The following is a 12,955-nucleotide window of genomic DNA, read 5'->3' as shown; positions in this document are numbered from 1 at the left end:
TCCATGAGACGACAATATAGCTTTAACTTTGTTGCGAGGTATTATTACTCGTTCCAACCGATAAATGGAAAGTGCTAAATGTTCGGCATACATATTTTAACTGTCAACTTATCGGACCCAATTAAACGCACGTGCCGCCAATAAAACAACAAACAAAATACAATAACTAACGAGATTAGGCATCGTTATTCATTATGCAGAAATTTTAATATTTTATTTCTGCTTTCAAATAAATCTTTTTTGCAACTAAAAAATAAATAACATATAAAATAAATAATATAGATATATATAATAGAAAAGTATATTGTATACAATTTGCACATTATATTTATGTTTGTTTCGCAGCATTATTTTGTTTATATAAAATTATCCAAAAAAAAAACAAAATAAAAAATTTGTGTGTGTGTGTGTGTGTTTTATGTTACACATATAAATATATTATATATTACCTATGTATAACGTAACTTGGAGAGCCAGCTCGAGGTACAGTAAATCACTTTTTAATAGGAAGAGTGGAAAGGACGGAAAGGGCTATTTAGTGCCTTCTGAATAAATTAAAATTAGCACCAGAAAAAAAAGACGAGCTATAAACACCGTCGCATGACGGAGAATTCACTCAACCACGAACGAAAGCCCGGACGCGAACCATCGGCAATCGCCTTTGTACCGACGTTGGCGGCGCCGGCGTCGCGACGCCACCCCCGCATATCGCACACTCTACCACCCCGAAGGTAGACACGCGGCTGCTTCCTCCGTCACGTTTTCCCGAGCCCTGTCTGACACCCTCCCGCCTTCGGTCGCCTTCGGTCGGTGGTGGTCGGTGATGGTCGGTGGTGGTTCCCCATGCGCGCAGAGGGCGGAAAGGGTCCCCCGTTCGCGGGCGTGGGGTTGCGCGCGCACTATCTACCCCCTCTGGGTGTCCGGTACATAATCGAACTGGGAGCGCCGTGGTGGCCGTCGTCAGTTCCGTAAGACGGGGCTAAATTTCATTTCTAAAATGAGAACATAGTTTAGCTAAAACGAGAGAAGATCGAGCCGATGTAAAAACGCGAAACGCGGAGTGAGGGAAGGTTTCGTCGTGATAGGGCTTCCTCGTCGTGATACAGAGAGCTCCGATCTCCGATCTCCGATTTACAGCCCGGCCGCGAGCGCAATCACGCCGCTTATCGCTGAATTGTAACGATATCTCTTCGATGCACGAGTGCACGCGGGATAGAATGATAGTACGACTCGAGGAAAGGAGGGTAATCTCTCCTCCAAGTTTATACGCGCCAGCCTGATCCGAGTGTGTCTAAGATATCGCCAAACCGGGCAAACTCCACGTCAAGTCAAATTCGTCGTTTCGCGAGTGCCAAGCAGTAGTAGAGTGGATATCGTCGGCGAGAGTTAAGTGGGATTTTGGTCGTGAAGGGTTGGCGGAGGAGAGCCGATCGCGGCCGATTTCGTCGGGGTTCAGCCACGTTCCAGCCACGTTCCAGACGAGACAGGATACCGTGAGGTCTCTCCTCGAATCACAATGGCGCCCAACTCCGTGTTCGTGGAATCGTGGCCGGTCACGATCGACTGATGGAACAGCAGCAGGCATCTTCATGGCATTCTAAATATCGACGTAAATCATAAATATCCCCCTGTGTCTATCCGTGTCCGCTCGATGCCGCGCTAATTCAAATGAGCGGACTACAAGCTAATCGTCGTTCCCTAAAACGTCTCCGGTAGTCTCGACGGTGTGCGGTGCACGGTGCACGGTGAAAGAGGCAACATGAAAAGAATTCGCAAGAGGCATCCGCCAAAAATAAAAGAAGATTATGTCAGATCGTCACAGTGATAATGCGTGTAGTGAGTGTGATTAGGTGCATGATGCTCTCGCCTGGGAGTATTTGGCGGTTTCTCATCGCCTAATATCGTCCAGTGAATATGTTGCCTATTATCGAGGAGTAAAAATTTGGGCTGACGACAGTGAGATGGATGCACATGACCCGCGATTTACAACAGTTCTCAATTAATTCGAGCGGAAGAGATACAGCGGTCCGAGGCCATCTGACGACCGCTTCCATTCGTAAATAATCTGTGCTTGAGTCGAAACGTATGCGATGTTTTTTGAAAGAAAGGAATGGACGAGTACCGACGATAAACTGACATTTCACGCGTATATCGCATCGATTGTCTATCTCGCATTCGAACTGCTACCCAAATGAAACTAAGAAAATATACGATAACTCAAAAACAATTTATTCGTTAAGTTGTTCTCGAAGCATTTCCCGTATTCCATCGTTCCAAGTTATATTATACCATGACAAAGAGCACGATGTCGCGTGAAATCGCGATAGAACACGGCAGACCGGTACCAGACCTCGCAAGGAAGTGATAACGACGAGCGAAGAGTGCGGAGAGAAGGGAAGAATCGTGATACGTTCGACATCGGCCGTTTTTACACGATAACCCTTCAACCTGGCGGACCAAGAAGAAGGTAGCGGCTCGGCGGCGATGCAGGGCAAGGAGAGCCCCGTTGGGTCCAACACCCAGGAGACCCATCAGTACGTCGGCCCGTATCGGTTGGAAAAGACCTTGGGAAAAGGCCAGACTGGTGGGTGGTGCACGGTCTCTCCCTCCACCCCCCTCTCTCTCTCTCTCTCTCTCTCTCTCTCTCCCCCTCTATTGCAAATCTCCGTTGCAATCGTTATTGAGATCGACGATAGCCACAGGAATGTCTAATCAAATCAAGTCAGAATGCGGCGTTTAATCAAGTTCTGCATATTCGAAGGGATATAAGTATGAGATCTCGCACACGCGCTTTTCAGTGATAGAGTTTCGAAGCAACTGTTTTCTAATAGGAAATACTGAATTCACCAAACAATTGAGGTTCAAACTTTAGATACGTTGGTCGATACAAATTTGCCGCGAAACTTTCGCGGGACTTGAAGGTCTGCGGCATATTGTGACATAAAACACGTGTGTAATTCTCACGGATTATCTCGCTGCCCACGCAACCTTCCTAAACGAGGATATATTTTTCATGTCTCTTGAATCTATTTGAGGGATTGAGAATTCTGTTATCGCAATGACACAATGAGAATGGAGAGAAAAATTTGAAACATTTAAATGATGATAACTAACGCGAGTTATCGCGGCACAACGATAATGGGATCGAATCGAAGCCATTCCGCGGCCGTGCACGACAAGACTACTAGCCTTACGGCATCGTTGCATTTTCGTGAGCCAGCCGTTCAATTCGGATTAGCTCACAGCGTAACTGTGACACGTGCAAATTCTCGGAGAATTAGATATACACATTATATATATATATATATATATACATATATGTAACTTTCATCGAGGGGGTACATCGAGAAGGCTCGAAAAACAATCGATATTTTGAATATATTGTTGCGCATACATATTTACGAAAGGTAACGCTGTAAACTTGTACAAGTTTTCTTCTGCAAGCAATTCGTAAGTAATCGCAATTTAACTTACAATGTGTGTTGCAACATATTTATATTCTTTTTCAGAATATATTCAAAAATAAATCAGAATAATTAAAGAGATTAGATAAAAAGCTTTTCGCGATATAAATTATAAGAAAAATAAATGAAAGAACTATGCAAATGTTTTACGAAAAGCTCGGGTACGTAAAGATTTGAAGAAAGGGGGGGAATCTAATGCCACACTAATTTGCTCTCACTTCGAAGGCATTCGATGCTATTATACGATCGATACTGACATCGTACTAATTATGCCATATAATGGTTATATAGGTATAGGCAGAGAATTAGAAACGTTTTGAACTTGAATGAAATGTAATCGCAGCGGTATCCCTATAATAATAATATTTCATACCTAAAATATATTAGAAAATTACATTTGTTTATCGCTACATAATTATAAGTTGATAGAATCAGATTATATTCTCTCCAAGAGTCGCTGAAGGGCGTGAACCACTAAAAGAACATAAAAGAAGCCGAAGAAAACGATGAAAGGGGGAGGGAAAAAAGGAAGATTTAATTTCTAAATATCTCTCCGTTCTTGAACTCCGCTCTAGGTATAACTCGGAACTTTGTACTCTAATAACAAATGTGGTTACGGTTCAAAGTTTAAGAGCTCTCCCGCTTTCTGCCACGTTCGCTGTACGAAAAAGAACTCGACGACAATTGTAAATCTTTATGAAGCAGTTAATAAGCGTTTTTAATTAAATGCCACCAGTCCAGGAGGACTGGAAAGTAATAACGTCGACGACAACAAACGTATACCAAAGAAAAAAAAAATTCGCCGATTTGCGTGCGCGTGTGTACTCCGCGTGGCGTTCGGCGTAGAAACACGGGGAAGTAAATTAGCAATATTAAGATGAGACATTCTTCTCTCTTTCAGTGAGCACTTTTTACTTTTTATTCATCTTCTGTTCAGATAGAATATCTAGAAATGCAAGTCTCGATACACAGATGCGAGGCTTAAATAGAAATTTGGTTCTTCGATCAACACGTAATTTCGTGAAAGCTCGTTAATGAATTCACGGCTCGGCTTTCAGCGGATGAGTCTCGTGGTGGTCATTTCCTCTGGCGGACTATATCGATCCCATATGCATCTCGAAAGGGGTGCATGCTCCGGCACGTGACAATACGGCACGTTAATCATACGAATGAATTCCTCTCCACGCTTTGAATTCTGTGACCCACACGCAGGCGAGGTAATGAAATTGCCGCTCATGCTCGCGACATAAGTGTGCGCGGTTTGAATTATAACCGGCGCGGACGGCGGAATCGATGAAGACGTTAGAAAGAAGAATATATAACCGCTTGCGATGGTTACGATGATTCTCGCGGGAACAAAGATGCTAAAAACGCGATAAGTACCTCGGTACCTGTTAAGCTTGGTGGGTGAATTGTAAATTGTAATTGTTAAAAAAAAAACGATGAATCGGCATTACGTTGACGTATATTCGGGCAACGCTTTAACCGCCAAGTATTTTTTTTTAGATATAAAACTTATCTTTTGCTTCTTGTCACGTATTCGAAGCAGATTCGAGATTAAATATATTAATGTCGTAAATTTAAATACTAGAAAGATTCATCGTCAAAACTTTCAGCTGTTCGATATACTAACAAAAGACATAACTCGTTTAAATGCACGAGTTATGCACCTAAAATTTAATCTTGACAAATATATATGTTTTAAATTGCGTACGACGGGTCCGAAGGTTTCTCTCTGAAAATGCATATGCTATCGACACCGTTAAATCATGGATGACGTAAATCGTTTGGGGGAAGTGCACTTTAACTCTCGATGGTCTCAATAGCCGCTAATGCAATTGCCGCACCGGTTTTGACGGGAAACGTCGCGTCCGTTTAATTCCATAGGAATTGTCATCTCGTCAATCACTGACGAGACTTAATCTCACGCATTTCGATTGAGAATGGCTGAAAGATGACCATCGATCATAAAAAGTGTCTTGGACTATTTATAACATTCTAGCGTAACGTCACAGAAACGTAACATATTTTTAGATGATATTTAAATATGTGCACGTGCGATACAGATTCAGAGAAGCTGACGCGTACGTGAAAAATTATTTTTCACTCGAGTAATCAAAACACGTTGACCACTTCGCGAGAATCGAATTCCTGCTCCTTTAATCCTTCGGATAGACGCGACTCGTTAGGAGGATTCTTAATTGCTCTCCATCGTCGATTCACAACGAACCAGTTTCTTTCTGTATTTTTCTTTTTTTCTTCTTCCCTTCGCTTATCTGCTTAAGCCATGTATTATACAGCCGTCGTAGCGCAGCCATTTAAGTGGATAAAGACATTGTATGGCGCGACTCGTCGTCGACTTCCGACAGCGATTTAATAAACCAATTTTGTGCCAACCTCATAAATCCCATTTTTGCATTGGCTCTTCTTCTTCAAGCGTATTTTTTATCGCTTGTCGTTATAAAGGTTCGTAAATCTGATCTGTTGGGCGTATATACAATTGTAATTATGCTTCGTAATTTGTCTCTAATGTGACACGCGTAATTCATATTACTGTCGAGTAGATATAGCTACAAAACGATGCGATGTGATAGGATCCGCAAGAATTTAATCGACAAAACATTTCTCGTGACTGTAACGGGCATTTTGTATCACACACGAATTAACATGCGCTTGATTAAAGCAACGTTATCAGGTATTCATACGTTACCGCGAATTCGGCCGATACAATAGCGCGTAATTAGGAATATATTGTGAGGAGCCTACACGGAGCGAATAATAACAAATCGATACATTTGTATTTGATTAACTTGAAATTGTTAATATATTTCAGAATACTACATAACAAATTGATAAAATTACGACTGCTCGACGCTTTTTCGTAGAAACCTAAACCGCCAACGCTGTCAAACTTCTCACAATTTACCAAGTGGAAAAAATACCAAATTGCTCGAGTAAAACCATTGTGTTTGTCTGTCCGGGATAATAGTGTTTACATATCATCGCATACTCGAGAAATAACTCAATCCCCAAGTAATTTGTGCACGTTCCGGACTGATGGCTTGATCGATATTTTTATCATTTTTGATGTTCAATTATGACCGCAAAATCGTGGCAAATTAATAAAAATTAAAAATAATATTTTGAAATTACGTTAAAGTAGAAAATAAAATAATAATTCGAATTATCTCTATCATAGTGTTATATCATCATAGAGATCAAACAGTTTTAATAATTAATAATATAAGGAAACTTTGTCGACTTTTGATATATGCTCGCATAAGATAAATATTTTAATAGTTTTTTTTTAATTTTAGGTTTAGTTAAACTCGGCGTGCATTGTGTGTTGGGCAAGAAGGTGGCGATCAAGATTATCAACCGCGAAAAGCTTTCGGAGTCCGTGTTGATGAAAGTGGAGCGTGAGATCGCCATTATGAAACTGATCGACCATCCGCATGTGCTCGGCCTCTCGGATGTGTATGAAAACAAAAAATATCTGTAAGCATTATTGATGAAAATGTGAAACTTTAAAGTTATAATAAACGTCACGTTTATCACATTTTATATGTTCTTTCAAGATATCTTGTTTTGGAACATGTCTCGGGCGGGGAGCTGTTCGATTATTTGGTTAAAAAGAGCAGACTGACCCCGAAGGAAGCAAGGAGATTTTTTCGACAAATAATTTCTGCATTAGATTTTTGTCACAGTCATAATATATGGTGAGTCGCGTGTATTGTCGTTATAATTGTCCATCCACGAAAACATTCGGACTTACACATTTGATTTTGTTATTACTTTTAGCCACAGAGATTTGAAGCCTGAGAACTTGTTGCTCGACGAGAAGAATAACATTAAGATAGCGGATTTCGGAATGGCGTCCTTACAACCTGCGGGCTCTATGCTGGAGACCAGTTGCGGATCACCTCATTACGCTTGCCCCGAAGTCATTAGAGTGAGAGCTCTTAATTACAACCAATTTGCGAATATCAAATTACATGTAGAAATGATATATTAAGTGAGTAACAGCTATTTGAGCTCAACGTCATAGAACCATTTGCTTCCTTTTAACAGGGTGAGAAGTACGACGGTAGAAAGGCGGATGTGTGGTCCTGTGGGGTAATACTTTACGCGCTTCTGGTAGGCGCCTTACCCTTCGACGACGACAATCTGAGAAAATTGTTGGAGAAAGTTAAGCGCGGATTGTTTTACATACCGCATTTTGTGCCACCCGAGTGTCAGAATTTGCTTAGAGGCATGATAGAGGTTGATCCCGAGAAAAGATTGACGGTAAGACGCTTTTTATCTCTTTCTAGTTTGCAATATTCTCTCTCTCTCTCTCTCTCTCTCTCTCTCTCTCTCTCTCTCTCTCTAAATATGTTAATATCAAATGTATTTACAAACGCCAAGACATTTTCTTTTTAAATAAAGCAATGTTAATTTTTTTTAGTTAACAGAAATAAATAGGCATATTTGGGTAACGGCGGCGGGTAAGGGCGAATTGGAATTAGAACTGTCGATGATGGATGTAGTGCAGACGCACGTTATTCCGTCCGTGGAAGCGATCGATCCCGACGTGCTACAGGCGATCGCTAGTCTTGGTTGCTTCAAGGAACGCGACAAACTCATTCAAGAGCTGCTCAGTCCAAAGTAAGATAAGACTTAAGACTCCTCTCTCATAGAAAGACTTTGAATTTAGTTTCCGTACGTTTGATTGTAAGTGTTGGAAAAGTATTGAGAAAAGTAACTGTGGGATCTGATTTGCGTAAATGTTCTTTCAGCCACAACACGGAGAAGGTGATATACTTCCTGCTGTTAGAGAGAAAGCGAAGAAGACCGGCGTGTGAGGACGAGCTCGAGGTGATGAGAGGTGGCATGCGAGGATCCGCGGGACAATTAGAGGCCGATCCGCCAAGAAAACGGGTGGATACGTGTAGAGTGAACGGAAGTACCGCGCTCAATCTCGGACAGATCAGTCATGGCTCGCCTTTGACGCCCAGAAGACAGTCCAGGTAAATTCACGTGAATTCGAATGGAGAGAATTAAAAATGTTACGTGACAGATCGTTTTTATATTTTATTTTATCGTCTTGTTGCGTGAAGAACGAAATCGAGAATATCCCGATTGCCGCGTGTTCTGCTCGTTCCGATAAAACTAATGCGTCAACCGTACTCAACGAGAACGTGCTGTAAGGGCAAGCAGCCGCAAGCAGCTGTGCCGGCTGTGCGTTTCGCTTCAAACTGGCCAGCAATCGCGTGACAACGTCAGTTATCCGTAAATGTCGCGTGCACCGTATCACATGTCTCCCCGCGTTATTTTTCCTCCCTTTTTTTCGTCGATCCTGCATTTACAAGCCTGAATTCACGTTAGGTGCGAATTACATTTTGATTTGTTTATTTCCCATTCGATTACATATTATATTATATACCAACAAAATTTCAATCGAAGCATCTAATTTTCTTCGTGATTTAAAGTGGATGATTCCGTTAATTAAATCGTTAATTATTTGCAGCACGAGACATCACGCGCGTCGATCACCGAGCACAGGTGGATGTCACACTCATGCGTCTCATTCGCACACGTCGACGCCGGGCAGCTCGCCGTTGCATGCACCTGCTGGTCTGCTAAGTCCCCACAGAGCGATGCCGACGTCGCACGTGGGCCAGACAATCGCATGCGGTGCACACAGATTGTCCATTGGTGGCAGTACCACCGCTACTATTGCCGGAAACGGCGGCAGTCCCACGAGTCAAAGCGTCCCGACGCCGACGCCGGCACTCGCCAACGTCGGTATTGAACTCAATGATGTACAGCCTGGTAAGTTTGTTATAAATATTATCCTTAAAATTGTATCTCTTACTCTTACTTTGAAAATATTGTCCCACTTGTTCGCCCTACTCTATATCGGTAAAATATAATAATTCAAATAATTCGTGCACTATTTTAAAATATTTTAACATATTATACTGTTGCATGTTTGGTAGTATCGCTGTAAAAATTTAACACTAACACAGGAGTAACGCGGAACTCTCTTCAAACATTTTCAAATTTTGAACACTTTATATGTGTATGTGCGTGAAGGAAAGCGCGCGCGCGCGTGTGTGTGTGTGTGTTTCATATACCTACATATATATATGCACAGTTGTGGACTACATGTATCGGTATTGTACAACATCGATAATCACTTAAGTTAACTGTTGCTCTTAAAGACTACTACCCCGTAAGCATGGCATAGCAGATTGTATTACGCTAAGTGCTCTCGTATTTATCGCTTAGCCGCGAGATTGTGTATCAATGTTTAAATAGAATCCTCGATGTGATTATATAGTATCTTACGTTTAACTGAACATTATTTTGATTTACATTTAGGACTCGCGTTATAATTAAACGAAATTGCGTAATTTTGCCTCACGCGACAGCTTTCCTTCTTATTTCGATCAACCATCACCTCTACTTCCAACAGAAATTTCGAAAGATAACTGATTAATTAAAGAGAAAGAGTAAGCAAACTTTTTAGCGCTTTTAAGATAAGTCAAGTATGTTTTTTAAGATATGGCTCGTTTCGCAGTAGTTGCGGTCGGCGTTACACCGCCGGGCTCTCCTCACACGGGAGCGGGATCTGGAGCTCATCACTGGAGATCGCGATTAACCACGATCAAGAATTCTTTCCTGGGCAGCCCCAGATTTCATCGTCGTAAATTGCTCACTAGTACCGAGGAGGTATGTGTTGTAACAGATATAATAAAAATATAATTTATTCCTTGTCGTTACACATATATTTAATATTCAAATTAATCACAATACACATCAGAGTTATTAGTGAAAATCGCAGTTTTTCAGTCAGCGCGAGATTTAGTTTTTTTCCTTAACAAAAATCAAATATCGATGGATGTTTCTGTAATTGATGAAATTCTCCTAAGCGAAGATTAATTGAAAATTCAGCGTAGTATATAGCGCAGTAGGTGATTTATACTGTATTTTAATGTGTTGGTTTATCATCAAGTATCTATTGAATATTATAGGTACATCTCACGCCGGATTCTTCGCCGGAACTTACGAAAAAATCATGGTTCGGTAGTTTGATGACCACGGAGAAAGACGAAACCTTCACCGTTTTAGTCAAGGGGAAACCGCTAGCCAGTGTAAAAGCCGATCTGATTCATGCTTTTTTATCGGTGAGTGTACCTCGAAGCCTATTATCCGTTTTGGAATAAGTCTTGGAAGTATAAGCTTTAAATGAAGTAATAACTACTATTCATTTAAAAGAAATAATATTCATGTTTGCGAGAATTGCAATCACAGGCGAAGCATTCGATAAAATTTGTTAAAGCATTTGTTAAAAATCTCTAATAGAATATATAAAAGGAATTTAATAATATATGTTTACGTGTAAGGTTTTCAGAATATTTTCTGTTAGAACTTTATTAGAATTTAATTCTAATTATACCAATTCGATTGACCTCTCTTTGATATATTCAATTTGGCATAAACTGAACGGTTGCAGATAGCAGAATTATCTCATAGCGTGAGCTCGCCAATGTCGTTCAGAGTAGAATACAAAAGAGGTAGTACCGCACCAGCCATGTTCCAGAGACAAGTGCGATTTCAAGTTGATATTAGCGCGATTTCGAAGCAGCCGAATGAGCCCCTCTTCGCCATCACCTTCACATTACTGAGCGGTAAGCGCGCATAGTCATGTTTTCTTACTACCTTCTCTTCGATTAGAAAAATTAGAATTCTCATCATTCTTAAATCAAACATAGCACAAAAAAAGCCAAGGAACGGAAAAGCCAAAAGTTTAAACTGAAGCGTTCTTGGAGAAGTACGAAGCCTTCGCGAAAATATGCCGGTAGATATGGTAGATCGCCTCGCTCTTAAGCGCTTGGCAGTCATCCAAGCGCAACTAGATCGATGTTACCTTGACACGTACAGCTAATATATACAAATATACATGTAATTTTATGTTCTATCCGTATATGTATATTCTACGTTCGGTATGTCGACACCATAGATTCCGACCTTTTTTCTGACGAGTCGTTTAGTTTCTTACGGCCGACGAGAACAAGCCGGAGTCGCTCGGCTCATAAATTTAGTCTGTCAGAAACACCCTACGTGAAATCCAACTATATTTTAATAAGCAAAAGCAATCTTCACTCGAGGCGCAATTTAAAAACGCTAATTTTCGAGGAAATCATATTAATCCTTGATGGTACATTTTTTATAGAATAGTGGAATTTTTTCTTTATAAAAAAAAAAAAAAAAAAAAAAAACTATAGATATTGTCAAAGTAAGGGTCAGACATTAAAGTCAATTCGATGTTTGCAGGAAACATCCGAAGATTCAGGCGAGTATGCGAGCATATTCAATCTCAGGTGTGTTCGAGAAATGTGGGTATGAACTTGGGAGGACAAAGCAGAGCCGCGCCTCCTAGTCCGAGGGCCTCGAGAAAATTCACCACAGAGATGAGTGAGAGTTCGAGCTGCGGAAGCGACACTAGTGAACGACTCTTTCTCAATCCTCATCCAGCTACCAGACAGGTAGTCTGTTTCAACAAGGTAGCGCATCATCCCCATCATCTTCATCTTCATTATCATTGTCATAATAATTAATCATTACTACTCTTTTATTTCTAGATCGTTCATTTCTCAAATGAAAATTCTCGTTAAGTTAGTTTCATAAAACCCCACATCGTTCCTTTTTCATTCATAATCTAGATTAACGTTATCTAGGTTGTCCGCTTGTTGTACGTGAATTTGAATAAATCGCTTTTTTAAATTTTATTTGTAGAAAATTCAAATCTTTTTTATTTTATTTTATTTTATTTTATTTAAGGAGCTACTGTAGAGATTTGCACGGGATAGCAAATGTTAGGAGAGAGCTATCACCGATTAACGAAATAACGAAGCATCGTATCGGTTTCAGATCGATTCGGACATCGAGTCGGATACATCTGTATTCGACGTGAAGTCGCCGACCCGCGAGAACGGTAGAAGAAGCTCGACATCGACGAACAATAACAATGCTCTGTCGGGCGATACGACACCGACGCCAGGCAGCCCGCCAAAAGCGGTGCGAAGTAACTCAGAGAGCCAAAACACGCCCGAGAAGAAATGTGTGACCACAATGAGTGGCAACAACATAGCGTGATACTACCAGAACCTTCGCTTCGAGTTTCGATCAAGTCTGAAAAGCCTATGGGACAGCGCTCAGAGATTCTGGTGAGGTTTCCTCTGACGAACGCTTGCAACGCTTTAACTGAACTGCAGAAAATGCGTGAGACACATCTGTATGCGTATAATGCGACATTGCAACAAATAAGATTGAGGTCTAACATCATAAATCTTACCGTCAGCAGTAGTAACAAGAAAATAGAAAGACGACAATGTGGATAGCGCGCTTATTTGCGTTGTTTAATTCGAAACATCGAAACCATTAGTGCGAGCTCCGGATAAAGTTTTCATTCTCAAAGTAAAATATTTAATTTTGTTTCAAAA

The 12,955-nt window shown here is 40.8% G+C and overlaps 1 protein-coding gene across 3 annotated transcripts; it reads left to right on the top strand.

Annotated features, from left to right (window-relative positions):
• Nucleotides 1-409: 409 nt before the first annotated feature.
• Nucleotides 410-12,861, top strand: LOC112461363 (serine/threonine-protein kinase BRSK2-like). 3 transcript variants are annotated; one of them, XM_025026580.1, is made up of 13 exons: nucleotides 410-2,584; nucleotides 6,782-6,962; nucleotides 7,043-7,183; nucleotides 7,266-7,416; nucleotides 7,536-7,751; nucleotides 7,912-8,111; nucleotides 8,243-8,473; nucleotides 8,974-9,278; nucleotides 10,033-10,181; nucleotides 10,484-10,636; nucleotides 10,966-11,140; nucleotides 11,787-11,998; nucleotides 12,384-12,861. In XM_025026580.1, exons 1-13 carry the CDS (start codon nucleotides 2,485-2,487, stop codon nucleotides 12,606-12,608), a joined length of 2,439 nt encoding a protein of 812 aa, XP_024882348.1. In that variant the 5' UTR covers nucleotides 410-2,484; the 3' UTR covers nucleotides 12,609-12,861. The 3 variants fall into 3 exon arrangements, with proteins under 3 accessions (XP_024882348.1, XP_024882347.1, XP_024882346.1); XM_025026579.1 differs by having other exon boundaries at nucleotides 10,030-10,181; XM_025026578.1 differs by having other exon boundaries at nucleotides 10,030-10,181; nucleotides 11,787-12,016.
• Nucleotides 12,862-12,955: the final 94 nt, after the last annotated feature.

Source organism: Temnothorax curvispinosus, unplaced genomic scaffold (assembly GCF_003070985.1).
Source record: "Temnothorax curvispinosus isolate PA1 unplaced genomic scaffold, ASM307098v1 QBEX01011308.1, whole genome shotgun sequence".
Lineage (NCBI taxonomy): Eukaryota > Metazoa > Arthropoda > Insecta > Hymenoptera > Formicidae > Temnothorax > Temnothorax curvispinosus.
Note: the sequence above shows the minus strand (reverse complement) of the source record. Positions and strands in the feature narration are given on the sequence as shown.